We start from the raw sequence: 15,216 nt of genomic DNA on the forward strand, positions 1-15,216 counted from the left end.
ATTATGACCCCAAGAAATCCCATTGATAGGCAAACATTTTCAGGTTGTGTGAACTCAAGTTTGTCATCATTATGATTTCTTTTATTTGTTACAGGCCCTGGATCTAAGAATTGGGGTTAGAATCGGGGATCATATGTTACATACTGTACATAGACATAAACCAAAAATAAAATCCTTTAAAAAATCTTCTCCAGAACACAACAGCAAGACCCTGTTAGTAATTGTTATTAAAACATCCCTTTGTTATGTGGATTCAAATTCGATGAAGTCATGAGTCTGTGGGGTCATGCTATGGGGTCAAAATTTCTTCATAGAAATCCAGAGAATATAAAAAAAAAAAAAGTTTTAAATTATTCTGTTGAAGAACAGCAGGGTCACTGTAACGCAGGTGAGCATTGTGGCCCACAGGCCTCTTGTTATCAATATTGCTTAATGGATAACGGATAAGGCATGTTCTTTGATAATGTAGCTAACAAGACATTGATTGTGCGTTCCGGAAATATTTTAGCAACAGTAATGAAATGCCAAAGTCTTTAATCAGATTTGACCTTTTAGCTGAGATCTAAGGTGGTCAACAAATCAATTACTCCCAGGTGCTGTTGGAATAGATCTGGAATTGGTACGCATTGTGGAAGGAGAAGGGGGCAATGACCAAGGAAGGATATGGGTGGATGACAAGGAAAGTGGACTGTGTTGTTCAGTCTGGTCTGCCTGTATTACAAACGAAAGCACGCTGTAGTGGTCGTATCATAGCAAGCGGGGGGGGGGGGGGGGGGGGGGGGGGGGGGGGGGGGGGGGGGGGGGGGCAAAACATTCCTTGATAGTGAAGTTGATAAATCAATTCCTCTTTCGTTGCTACACATACTATACACAATTTGTATATTTGTATGGTCCAGGTTATTTTTGTTACCTTATCCAGAAGTCTAATTCGGTTTATGCTGGTGCATTTCATTGGATATTTTGTAACGATTACTTCATTATTCCCTCGCAACAAAGTTGTAGGGGTATAGTAGCTTTATTCTCTTTAGAGAAGTCGAGAGGCATAGCCTTCATCGACTTCTCTTCGCAAGCATTCATATTTTGATTCTGGAAAACGTGTAAATGCCGGAGTCGGTGACGGTTTATGCTTCGTCCGACGTTTCGACTCAGATGTGCTTGGATTTACGCTACAGACAAGTTGTTTTCAAACATTCAACAGCAATGCACAAAACCGTCACAAGGAAATCAACACTTACTTGCTTTTAATCCATTTTCAACATGTCCCTGTCCAGGATTTAAATCACAAATTTGATTACGTCAGCCTGTTTTTCTGCTTTTCTCTTAACTGGTCCCTTGTGACAGCTTCTCCCAAGACCAGTTAACATAAATCTGGGACAGGGGACATGTTGAAAATGGATTAAAAGCAAGTAAGTGTTGATTTCCTTGTGACAGTTTTGTGCGTTTACACGTTTTCCAGAATCAAAATATGAATGCTTGCGAAGAGAAGTCGATGAAGGCCATGCCTCTCGACTTCTCTAAAGAGATTACATGTAATAGTAACTTGTACTTACGCGCTCACGTACGTGGGTGTGTCCCCGAAAATAAATGTGTAGACCGTATAAAGAGTGGTACTTGTTACGGCAATAAAAGGTGGAAAGAGGAAGGTTTCAAGGTCAAAATATCAGAGGTCAAGTCTACAATCAGTAATCAATGTAACAATCAGAGGTCAAGTCTACAATCAGTAATCAATATCACAATCAGAGGTCAAGTCTACAATCAGTAATCAATGTCACAATCAGAGGTCAAGTCTACAATCAGTAATCAATGTAACAATCAGAGGTCAAGTCTACAATTAGTAATCAATGTAACAATCAGAGGTCAAGTCTACTATCAGTAATCATTGTCACAATCAGAGGTCAAGTCTACAATTAGTAATCAATGTCACAATCAGAGGTCAAGTCTACAATCAGTAATCAATGTAACAATCAGAGGTCAAGTCTACAATCAGTAATCATTGTCACAATCAGAGGTCAAGTCTACAATTAGTAATCAATGTCACAATCAGAGGTCAAGTCTACAATCAGTAATCAATGTCACAATCAGAGGTCAAGTCTACAATCAGTAATCAATGTAACAATCAGAGGTCAAGTCTACAATCAGTAATCAATGTAACATTCAGAGGTCAAGTCTACTATCAGTAATCAATGTAACAATCAGAGGTCAAGTCTACAATCAGTAATCAATGTCACAATCAGAGGTCAAGTCTACAATCAGTAATCAATGTCACAGTCGATGTCTCATACAGAATTTTGTCCCGAACTTAATATAGATAGTGCGTAGGATGAGAAAAATCCCTATTGATTTACAACTAAAATGTCAAGGTCACGGGGGTTGATTATCACACTGTTGTGGGCATCATATGAAGACAGCTATTTCTGATATTAACTTTCACTTCCTACAATAAAAAGAGAGGAATGAGTGAGGTCCCAACAGATCATACTGACTGAATATAACAATGGTTCTGACTGAATGTAACAATGTTTCTGACTGAATGTAACAATGTTTCTAACTGAATGTAACAATGTTACTGACTGAATGTAACAATGTTTCTGACTGAATGTAACAATGTTTCTAACTGAATGTAACAATGTTACTGACTGAATGTAACAATGTTTCTGACTGAATGTAACAATGTTTCTAACTGAATGTAACAATGTTACTGACTGAATGTAACAATGTTTCTGACTGAATGTAACAGTGTTTCTGGACGAGATGTAATAATGTTTCTGACTGAATGTAACAATGTTTCTGACTGAATGTAACAATGTTTCTGACTGAATGTAACGATGTTTCTGACTGAATGTAACAATGGTTCTGACTGAATGTAACAATGGTTCTGACTGAATGTAACAATGGTTCTGACTGAATGTAACAATGTTTCTGGACGAGATGTAATAATGTTTCTGACTGAATGTAACAATGTTTCTGACTGAATGTAACAATGGTTCTGACTGAATGTAACAATGGTTCTGACTGAATGTAACAATGGTTCTGACTGAATGTAACAATGTTTCTGACGAGAGGTAACAATGTTTCTGACTGAATGTAACAATGGTTCTGACTGAATGTAACAATGTTTCTGGACGAGATGTAATAATGTTTCTGACTGAATGTAACAATGTTTCTGACTGAATGTAACAATGTTTCTGAATGAATGTAACAATGTTTCTGACTGAATGTAACAATGGTTCTGACTGAATGTAACAATGGTTCTGACTGAATGTAACAATGGTTCTGACTGAATGTAACAATGTTTCTGACTGAATGTAACAATGTTTCTGGACGAGATGTAATAATGTTTCTGACTGAATGTAACAATGTTTCTGACTGAATGTAACAATGGTTCTGACTGAATGTAACAATGGTTCTGACTGAATGTAACAATGGTTCTGACTGAATGTAACAATGGTTCTGACTGAATGTAACAATGTTTCTGACGAGAGGTAACAATGTTTCTGACTGAATGTAACAATGGTTCTGACTGAATGTAACAATGTTTCTGACTGAATGTAACAATGTTTCTGATTGAATGTAACAATGGTTCTGACTGAATGTAACAATGGTTCTGACTGAATGTAATAATGTTTCTGACTGAATGTAACAATGGTTCTGACTGAATGTAACAATGTTTCTGACTGGATGTAATAATGTTTCTGGACGAAATGTAACAATGTTTCTGGACGAGATGTAACAATGTTTCTGACTGAATGTAACAAAGAATACTATTTCAGTTTCTGTATCATACTTTTAACATGGATAGCAGATAGGGCGCGAGAGTCCTATTGACTGAGTTAAAAGGCTAGAGGTTATGGTCACTGTTAGTAATTGAATGTAGTTATAATACTAGACGTTGGACGAGGATGAGTGTAAATTAAAATGTAATTATAAAAACATCAATGTAATTCTAACCCTGTGATAATGACCTTCTCAAGACTTCACCCCTGAATAAGACGAGACAAATCCCCTCCCCCATATCATATCAATCACACCTATTCCAAATGAGGCCTTTTCATTTATCAACAGTTAAACTTTGACATACTTTTCAAAATTGTTGACCATGTCCACATATTTAAGACAGTTCAGATCTACAGTGTATAGTATACTGTAAGTTCCTTATTTTACGCGAGTACTTAATATCGCGAAATGAGTCATACACGTCAGATCGCGAGAACATTATTTCGCGAGTGCTCTGTTGATCACCAGTTTTTGGATGTATTTTAGCAATATAGAAATAAAAGCGAATAATTTTATTTCGCGAATGATGCTTCTTGAGAAATCACGCGATAATAAGTCCCTCGCGTATATTTAGGAATTTACAGTACATGTTCCAGAGACACAAATGGGACTCTGCTTGTTCATTGCCGCTAGAAAATGTCATTGTTATAAAAAGTTATAAAAAGGACCTTTTGTGACCTTGACGTTTGCCTTATTACAAAAATATGATAAGACAAACGTCAAGGTCACAAAAGGTCCTAAACTTTTATAACATTGACATTTTCTAGTGGCAATGAACAAGCAGAGTCCCATTTGTGTCTCTGGAACATGTACCTTATTGTTATTTTTCAGAATATCAGAAGTAGGTAATTTTATTTAATATTCTCATTTCATCTATTTTTATGAATCATAACAGCATTGTGATCCCGGACTTCGTGATTCTTGGAAAAACACCAGACTTGTTTCATTTACTTACGTTTCTGAGGAAACACTTTTCAATGGATAGCATGCTATCATAGAAGAAATTTGAAACACCAAAGACTTTTCATTATATTAAATTGACCATGAAAACATTTTCGGTATAAATCTGGAAACGGGAACATTCGTATCAATTTGATATTTCTGGAGAAATAATAGCCTTAATGTAAAAGTACGGAAACATAAAATAATAAGTAAATTCAAAAGCATGTTTTGTGAAGAAATGCAGTTGTATTTTTTAATAAAAGATTTGTACTAATAAATCTAATTCAATTTAATCCACTTGCGAGTAACCTGCGGCTCTTGTTTAAATTTTCTGTTTCGTCACAAACCGTGAGGTCGAACCAACAACGTATGTATATGTATATGCTTTTTTCTCAAGAATCGTTAACCTATTTAAAATTGTTCCTGTTCGCAGTTTTTAAACAAACAACATCTGAAGCAATCTAGGTTAAAATCAGAACAGTGGCCGTGGTTTAACAACGGTGTTATTGATATTTTCCCTACAATATTGCGGAGAAAATCGTTATATAAGAAACAGCACCAGCCATTTAGGTCGGGTATGCATGGAAAACAGAACGAATTTCACACTGCTGATGACAAAATCCATAATTTCTAGCGGATACACTATGATGCACACAAAATAACTCGGGGAAAAGCGGAGAGAAACGTTGCAGGTTGAGTGAGTTTCTATCCCCACCCCCCTTTTTTATCAGCGAAGTAGTGTCATTGCATCGCGTTCGGAGGGCCATGTCGGTTGTAATAGAGTGAAAATGATTGTCCAGAATTTGATATAAATTCGTGTTAATGACATTGTGACGCGCAGTGTAAAATCGAGACAATGACAACTGATGGATTGTCAGAATAGCTTGGAGACAGGTGCGAGCGGCGAACCTATGTAGGAAAATCTATTGTCTTTGTGGAAAACTCTAACGTCATGTGATTTCAACGGCTTATCGAGTAGTAGCACTCACTGCAACTAGTGTATACGAATAGATGTAAAACTCTCGTGCACCTGAGAGGTTTGTCAAAGCGCGCGCTCGCGTGCAGATTGGACGTATTTGTAAATAGGAAATGGGCGATATATGTATTATTAATCGAGTCGTATATTGGATGAGCGCTGGGAGGAAAAATTAACTGGTAATGTTAAATATATACACCTATCGTTTCACATCGATCGGGTTTGGCTGCTGGATTTAACATAAATTAAAGGATTGAAAGGATCGCCATTCCTATTTAAGAGAGGACATGTGCCAGAATTCGAATTTTATTAAAATTTTCTTGAGAAATTGCATCTGATCATGGAACATTTTTAACCTGCGCTTTAAGTTGGCGCGTGGAAATCGACAACCTGTTGCTAACATTTTATGTCTAAGTTTTACGCTTCTTAACTATCTGTTATCTTTAACTTATAGTGCTGAACAAAAACTCATGTTTGATATAATTGATGGATGTTTTTCATAATTTGTCATGATGTTGAGGAAAAAATTGCCAGAAATTACAATTGCCTAAGGTAAGTAGAGAGAGAGAGGGAAAAAAACTTATGCTGATTCATTGATTAAATTCCGAGAAAAAAGTCTCTGAAATCACAGTGTAAAATATTTGAAATCGTTAACAAAAGAAAGAGTGTGACATAAAATTATACAAAATTAATGGTTATTCCCGGTTATTGATCAACACAGGAGCTCTGATATTGTCTCTCTCCTTTTAAGTACCATACCGGATGGCGATTCCGGAATGTGTCTTTAAAAGCTCGGTGATTGATGCTACAAAATGTGTAATTGTCACCGCGCCGAGGCGAGCGCCGTTTGTTTTGAGAGAAGATAAGAAATCACAAAATTTCTATCATGAAAAAAAAAAAAAAAATTCCCAGCAGTAGTATCTGTGGTATCATTTATGGATGACCAGAAATAAAAGCTAGAGAAAACAAGAGAGAAGAAAATCGTAATTAATGAAATATTTTCATTACACTACAATAAGTATAGAATTTTAAGGGTAAAAAAAATTCAAGATGAGAAACGTTAGAAAACACTGCGAGAAAAAATCGATTAAGAGATGAAGTAGAGAGTAGTGAATTATTTGTTCTCATTTTAATCAAACTTGGATTAGGTGTTCAAATGGATTTCTAGACGATGTAAGGTACCAGTGTAATCTGTCGTTGCAGAGGACACATTCTAGCCTCGCACTACAGCATACTGTACAGCTTTGATATTCCCTGCATCAAATTAGCTGTGATTTCCCAGCGGCATTATTAAACGATATTACTTTCTAGGAATAATAGCGAGAAAAAGGCCAATATACATGTCATCGAGTAAACTTATTGCAGTATTTTCAGAAATTGCAACCGTATGTCCCAAATTTACAAAAAATATAAAACCTGCTTTCAATTAAAAAACACTTGTACTTTTTTTTTTTTTTTTTTTTTTTAGAATTCTACCGCTCTTTCCTTCCTTCACACTTAAAAAAATTGCAGTGCGTTGTATTGCAGTAAAATCAGATTGTGGACATGCAGAAAGGCATTCGGTTCAACGAAACCCAACTGCAATACCTAGCAGCTAAGTCCCGCAGAGAGAACACCATTTCCGGGTACCTGCACAAGCGCAGTAGCGACACCGGAAAATGGCAACTTCGCTACTTTGTATTGTACCAAAATCTACTGTTCCACTTTGAGAGTGAATCTGCTCAAAAACTGTCTGGAGCGACCCTTTTGGAAGGAAGTTACTGTGAAAGAGTCCTGAATCCCGCGGCACTAAAAGCGGTGAAGGATACCGAAAAACAGGTATGGATACCCGTTAATGACATGGCAATAAAATGTTTTATTCACAGACAGTACGCGACATTGCAGATCTTTTGAAATTTATGGATTCGGCCGTAAAATCATTATTGACATTGTAGAGGAATTATGTTTTCCCATACCTCCTTCTTCTTCTTAATTAGGTTTATGTTAATTACTTGTAGATACTAATATGTCTACGTACTTTATTATATTTTTGGTATCGAACTGTTTACACGCAAGACCCATACAAAATGATGGCGAGTTTTCCTACCATGACTTAACATGATAGAAAGATACAACCAAAGAACATCGCAAGGTGTGACGTATGCGCAATCTTGTGTTCATGTACAATTACTGCAAATTTTTATTATATATTTTCTTTCTCATAACACGATCGATCAGTGATTATCTTTCAACATCTTTGCCTATATATAAAAGTTATCTTTAAATGTTTCTAAATGATAGTCATTAAGATTGTTTGACAAAAGAAAATTACTCTCAACTACCTTTAGCAAACTAATGGTTTATATCTAGATAAAAACAACTGTTTACGTGCAGAAGCACGCCATATTGATTTGAAAGTCGAGGATTTAATTTTTTCTCTCTTGGTTTTCACCGTCAGAAGACATTCATCTATTGCCATCTCATTTATTCTAATTAAGCTTTTGTTTCGAGATCTTTTACAATGCCTTATTGTGATTTTGTGTCGCCTCCATACCAAACATTTCACTACGCATGGTATCTGTTTTGCAGCTTGTTACTAAACTCCCACAATTCACTACGGCGGTTCACTATGTCTAGTGTCTGTCGGTCCGGCTGTTCCTATACATACACAGTCCACTAAGCCCGATCACTATGTGTGGTGTATGTTGTTCCTATGGAGGTTCACTTCGTCTGGCGGCGGTCGCCCAGCCCGTTTCTCCTAGTAGATTATGCGTAATGGCGAGATGAGTGCACTTACATTCAATTAGACTAAACTTTTTTTTTTTAATATCTCATACAATACAACGAATGAGTTCGGTTGCAGGGCTACATCCAATCTCAAGATCATGGCAGGCAACATTTTTGCAATTAAACACTCTGTGGAAAACTCAAAGTTACATAATCATTTCAGAAATAAATTTCAGTTTTGACAATACATTAGGGTAAGCACGCTTCGTGAAAAGTATACAGGCGTGAAGCGTTGCAGTTCATACCCTAATGTATTTACATCAATGAAATGTATTATTTATATTGACTTTCTTCTTTATTTCTGTCGGAATATCCCGTTTTTAAATTTCACGGACTATATTTAGCAAGATCCTTACGCACTTTGTTCGCATCTGCAGCGCATTTATGAGGAGATGGCTCTCACTGTGATTTGTAAATATTTCAAATGCGAAAACAGTGGAAAGGCAGATATTGTGACTTGTTTTTCGCATTTTTTTTCTTTTTGAAGATGCATAACACGCCAAAGGAAATTGTTTTGTTTTTTTAATTTTGGTTGTTATTTGTTTGTTTTTAGAAAATTGTATTGGATGAAAATTAGAGGTTATACACTCATAGAATATTGTGAGATTGAAAATTTGAAGACTTTTCTTATTTCGTGAATATTTGCTGTTAAGTAAGAGTCACAGCAGAAACAATTACAAATAAAACCCTTTTGAGATTCGAACTCACATTTTACAATGCGGCAGCCCACTAAGCTAACAAATTAAGATAGGATAGCGAGTATATACCTGATATTTATTTGTTTTCAAAGGAAAATCAGCCCGTGGGGAACCGGGTTAGAATAGGTCCTTAGTACCCCTTGTTTGTCCTAAGAGGCGACTAAAAGGGGTGGTCCTTTGGATGAGACCCCACAAACCGAGGCCCCGTGTCACAGCAGGTGTGACACGATAAAGATCCCTTCCTGCTCCAAGGCCGTAAACGCCGAGCATGGGCCTAAATACCGGCAATGGTGACGTATCCATATGAGTGAAAAATTCTCGAGCGGGACATTTAAACAATATACAATAAATAATAAATAAATAAATAAATAAGTAAATAATAAATAATGTACAATAAATCAAAGGAAAATCGGTCCTTAGGACAATGCTTTATTATCTATTTTGTTATAATATGCCAAAAGCCAAATAAACATTCTCTTGTAATGTCGCATCATGTACATTTATCTAGTGAGAATTCTCTGTAGGAGATACGGGTATTAGTGCTGTCCAATGTTCACCATAACATGGTTACAAACATGTATAGCTTTGTCTACACTGACGGGAATGTACAGGTAAGGAAATATACACAGCACCTAAGTTTAAGGAGGAATAACATATAATCCTAATGGCTGACTTCCTTTCTGAAACTTGAATGACAAATAAATATCAAGAGTTACGTTTATATTCATTTTGAATGTAATTGCCTAGCTGGGTAGCTTAGTAGGTTTGCGTGTCGTCTGCTGATCTGTAATTTGTGTGTTCGAGTGTAGCAGGAGCTTTAACTGAATTAAAAAAAAAACACCTGAAAGTTTTCAATTCTAAGATATTATACATATCCTCCGTTTTCCATCCATATCAGATTTCTCTTGTGTTTTGTATCCCCTTAATAGTGGTGATTTGGTCCAGGGTTTTAAGACGTAGTGTCTAAGATATGATGAAGTGATAATATTACATAGAAATGGGTATTTATACGTTGACAACTTCCTTGCAAGTATCCATAGTGCGTTGAACAGGAAATATGTATACCAGAGAATTGGAGACACACATCACTTTGCATGAGGTATAATGTTACAGACAGTGTTGCTTGGAGAAAAATGTTAAGGTGGACTAGTGTTATTTTATTTGCTCCTTATCCCTGCGAATACGCTATACACAATTTTAGACTAACGCAAATGACACGTTTTGTCAACCTTGAATGTCACCATTTCGCTATTCCGAAGTTTCATCCAAATGCATATTGGTAACTCTTGCCAATGCGTTGTTTTCGCACAATACGTGTGACTTTCCCCACATCCGATTTCATTGCGTGTGTGGTCAGTGTTGACCAATTATTCTGTACAGGTGTTGTTAAGTTAACAGGTGATCAACGTAAATACGTCCAGGGTTATTGATAAACTACAAGACAAGTGATTAATGCTTCTCGCTGATTGGAAAGGTATATATGTTGTTTTCGTCTTGAGATTTTTTTTATGTGAAGATGTATTAGATGTAAGGATAATTCTGACAAATAATGGTGAAACGTTGAACAACTTTGTACAGTTTCGACTGGTGTGTATAGTGGCGGATTTAGAGGGGGCGCAGCCGGCGCCTCCCCTCCCCCCCCCCTAAAATTTTAAAATTTAAGGTAAATCGCGATATCTTGTTTCGGAAAATGTACTAAACCATAAAAGAAGCAATAATTTCTTCCACTCCCGGAGAAATAAATGACAAAATCTTTTGATTTCTTGAATTACCTTATTGGGAGAACTTAATTTTTTCCAAAAAACCCTTAAAATTTGGGTCATTTTATTAATTTCACCATATTAAAATGATAGAAAATAGTACAAATGACTAAATAGGAGAAATATTTCAACTTTCATAAAATCTGTAAAATCCAGGAGCTTCCGGGGGCTTCGCCCCCTGGACCCCCACTAGGACTGGGCCCACTGCCTCATAAGTGGCGCCCCCCGTAACCGCAATTCCTGGATCCGCCCTTGGTGTAAATGTATTGGTTAACATTTATATTTTAGAAAAATCATGTACTAGGAGTTTCTATATGTACGTAGATTTTACAGTGCTTTAAATGCTAGAAATAAATGAACAAGAATTACGCGTTTCTGAAGAATTGATGGCATGTCAATATTTACTTACAATTAGAAAATTATCAGAAGTTATGTACATGCTCAGAAAATAAACAAAAATTGTAGCTTATGAAATAGTTAGATCCACCTCTATCATTTGGAGTGTTGTTTCGCTTTGTTGGACCTTTGGGAGGTGTAAGTGGCTTTGTTGTGTTTGGCAAATCAATAGTTTCCATTGGCGGATTTGTAATACACTAGTTGTGACGGCTGCTCAAAACGGTGTCATTTTCCAGGCAGATATTGTTTATTTTTTCTCTTGATATTTGCCATGTTTAAATGTTCTAAGGGGAAAAAAACCATAGGGCACTGACATAAAAAAAAAATGCCTACTTTCATTGTTCATTTCATCGTAGTATTGTCTCTCTGTCGTTAGAACTTCAGGAAGAAGTATCAATACTGGATGTGATATAATAGTAAAATGTCTGCGCTGCTGCGAGATCCAGCTGCTTGCAGAGTCTCTTCAAAGTAGCGGTATTGGCAATGCAAACGCCTTTTATATATATATATATATAAAAAAGATTATTCCTTTAATTTAATCATGATATGGCTTCGTTGCTTTTATTTGTTCAAGACGAAAATAACCATCATATGACTTGATGAACATGGAGGAATTTAAACAAAACCAGAGAATTGATATCTAGTCAAAATCAGAGAATTCAGTCTATTTAGTCAAAACCAGATAATCAAGTCTATTTAGTCAAAACCAGAGAATTCAGTATATTTATCAAAACCAGATAATCAAGTCTATTTAGTCAAAACCAGAGAATTAGGTCTATTTAGTCAAAACCAGAGAATTCAGTATATTTATCAAAACCAGAAAATTAATATTTAGTAAAAACCAGAGAATTAAGTCTATTTAATCAAAACCAGAGAATTAAGTCTATCTAGTCAAAACCAGAGAATTAAGCCTATTTAGTCAAAACCAGAGAATTAAGTCTATCTAGTCAAAACCAGAGAATTGATATATGGAGACAAAACCAGAAAATTAGTCCTAAGCCTGATCATGGTTTTCATGACAAACATTTTGTGTGAGCACAACAGTTTATAAATGCACATTCGTATTCCGGATTAAACGATAGGCACTCGTTCATCCATTCCCAGAAGAACATATTTTGCAATGTGCAATGTAAAAAAAAAAATACTCGTGCGAATTTGTTGACGACCAGGCGAAAAAAGACAACTGTAAATAAATTTTGGACTGACTTTTGATTGGTGGGTTTTCTGTATTGAATTCACGTACATGCGTATTGTATTTCCAAATAAAAAAAAAAACACCGGGAAAATCAGCTCAACTCAAAGACAATCCACTGCAAAAATGGAAGTGCTTTGCCTTGCACTAAAGAATCAATACTTATGTCTTAACCGCATTGTCTGTTGGTAACACCAGATTTAAAGTGTCCAATCTGAAATACACGGCAGGAACTTACAATTTGAAATCACAGATAATAGCGGATTGGAGCGAAGTAAAAACAAGTCATATTTTAACATTACCCTAGCCTTGCATTCTATACGAGAGACGTATAGTTCTGTTGTACCTCTGTATATAATTATAGCGGAGCATCGTACAGTTCTGTTGTATCTATATAAAAATATAGCGGAGCATCGTATAGTTCTGTTGTATCTATATATAAATATAGCGGAGCATCGTATAGTTCTGTTGTATCTATATATAAATATAGCGGAGCATCGTATAGTTCTGTTGATTCTATATATAAATATAGTGGAGCATCGTATAGTTCTGTTGTACCCCTGTATATAATTATAACAGAGCATCGTATAGTTCTGTTGTATATATATATAATTATAGCGGAGCATCGTATAGTTCTGTTGATTCTATATATAAATATAGTGGAGCATCGTATAGTTCTGTTGTACCCCTGTATATAATTATAGCGGAGCATCGTATAGTCCTGTTGTACCAAAATATAGATATAGCGGAGTATCGTATAGATCTGTTGTATCTATATATAAATATAACGGAGCATCGTATAGTTCTGTTGTATCTATATATAAATATAACGGAGCATCGTATAGTTCTGTTGTATCTATATATAAATATAGCGGAGCATCGTATAGTTCTGTTGTATCTATATATAGATATAGCGGAGTATCGTATAGTTCTGTTGTATCTATATATAAATATAACGGAGCATCGTATAGTTGTGTTATATCTATATATAAATATAGCGGAACATCGTATAGTTCTGTTATATCTATATATAAATATAGCGGAGCATCGTATAGTTCTGTTGTACCTGTATAACTATAGTGGAGCATCCCCTCGCAAAATGGAAGGATACTTGCTACAAACGAATCAAACTTCTCAGATTTCAAATATTTCTGCACAAAATGTGAATAAATGCAAAACATGTAAAAATAGCAACATTACAAACTGAAATAACTCAATTAAGTTGATCAAATTATTAGTTTTTGCTAGGAACCCCCCCCCCCCCCAACCCCGCCCCAAGCTTTCCTGTATTCGCTTGAACTCTTTTCACACATTGATTAAAATTTGCACTACGTGCATCATGTTGTTAAATAATTATCAAAAAATAATCTACAGTAAGGAAACTTTCAAACATCTCCAAATTTTGTCAAAAACCGTAAAACTGTACAAATTGGAACTCTTCAAAAAGAGGTAAAAAATTTGTTTGTAGCAAATGTCTTTTAGATTTAAACGAAACGTTATCAATAAATACTCTAGAGTAAGGAAACTTTCAAACGTGCCAAAATTTTGTCAACAACTGTAAAAGTTGGAACTCTTCAAAAAGAGGTAAAAAAAAATGTTTGTTGCAAGTGTCCTTTAGATTTAAACGAAACGCACTCGGTGACTGGCTAGTAGGATTGATATGTTCCAACATTATTTGTAGAAAATGAATAAGTACCAATTATGTAGAATTGTAAGAATGTAGCGGGTTTGTTTTGTTTATTTCTGATTTATATGGTTAACCAGAACTCAGATTTTTGATTGTTGAAAAGCATGGTTTCTTTACAAATAATAATGTAAAAAGGTGTAAGGAAGGGACCACTTGTTCCAACGAGGAAAAGGAAATCGGACATGCTTTATAGGAACGCGTATTCCGTTCAGATTGAAAAATCAGTCTGGATCTGCTATGCATACTAAAGGTCTTTCTAATGTCAAATGACTAGATGAAATGATAATGGGGAGAACATACACCAGGGCGATAAAACTGCCAGAAAATAAACAGGTTTGATATTGTCTTTTGGTCGTTAACTAAACTTTTGCATGGAAACTTAAGTTTGGATTTCACATTTTAAAGCGGACTTGGTGTATAAAGGTGATATCTTTTTGACATCAGTGTGCAATATTATGAAATCTTAGTCACCTTGGACTCTGAACATTACAACGGTGTCCTCCATTAGTCAACATTCTACCAAAAAAAAAAAAAAAAAAAAAAAAAAACCCCACAAAACATTATCAGTGAAAAATAGATGTTTGCGAAGTGAAAATGGGGCTCAAGTAGCAAAACAATAGAATTTGATTATAGGTACTCCATCTATAGACGGGTTCATAGACTGAGAAAAACAACAGATTGGTTTTTAAACAAGTACCCATTAAGTTTAAAATGAAATTGAATTAATCCTTTAAAAAGACTTTCATATCACTTAATATTAAAAAATCAGGAAAAATAGTTTTCATTCTTTAAAAAGGAAGAAAAATTCCATTATTTTCATCTGTAAATTTTGAGTTACATTGTAATTTAACTTTTTTTCAAAAAAGGATTCATTCAATTCTTAAAGTACTATTTTGGGCTAATTTTCATCTATATAATAATGTAGCCATATTTCATTAATGCTGCATATTCATATGTTTAATACATGTTTCCTATATCTTTCGTGTAAGGCATGCAGTAGCTTTCGGTGTCTTTTTCTGCAACGA

General features: G+C 35.3%; 1 protein-coding gene across 14 annotated transcripts in view; it reads left to right on the top strand.

Annotated features, from left to right (window-relative positions):
- Nucleotides 1–15,216, top strand: part of LOC125651600 (ras-specific guanine nucleotide-releasing factor 2-like) — a 160,199-nt gene that overhangs the window by 17,289 nt on the left and 127,694 nt on the right. For 6 of the 14 annotated variants that reach the window (XM_056166545.1, XM_056166543.1, XM_056166549.1 and 3 more), the window contains exons 1-2: nt 4,917–6,244; nt 7,161–7,510. In XM_056166545.1, coding sequence (XP_056022520.1) covers nt 7,238–7,510 — 273 coding nt within the window. In that variant the 5' untranslated portion in view covers nt 4,917–6,244; nt 7,161–7,237. Of the gene's footprint in view, nt 1–4,915; nt 6,245–7,160; nt 7,511–15,216 lie in introns of those variants that run through there. The other 8 variants (XM_056166544.1, XM_056166548.1, XM_056166550.1 and 5 more) reach the window with 5 other exon arrangements.

The sequence above is a fragment of the Ostrea edulis genome, chromosome 5, assembly GCF_947568905.1.
Source record: "Ostrea edulis chromosome 5, xbOstEdul1.1, whole genome shotgun sequence".
Classification (NCBI taxonomy): domain Eukaryota; kingdom Metazoa; phylum Mollusca; class Bivalvia; order Ostreida; family Ostreidae; genus Ostrea; species Ostrea edulis.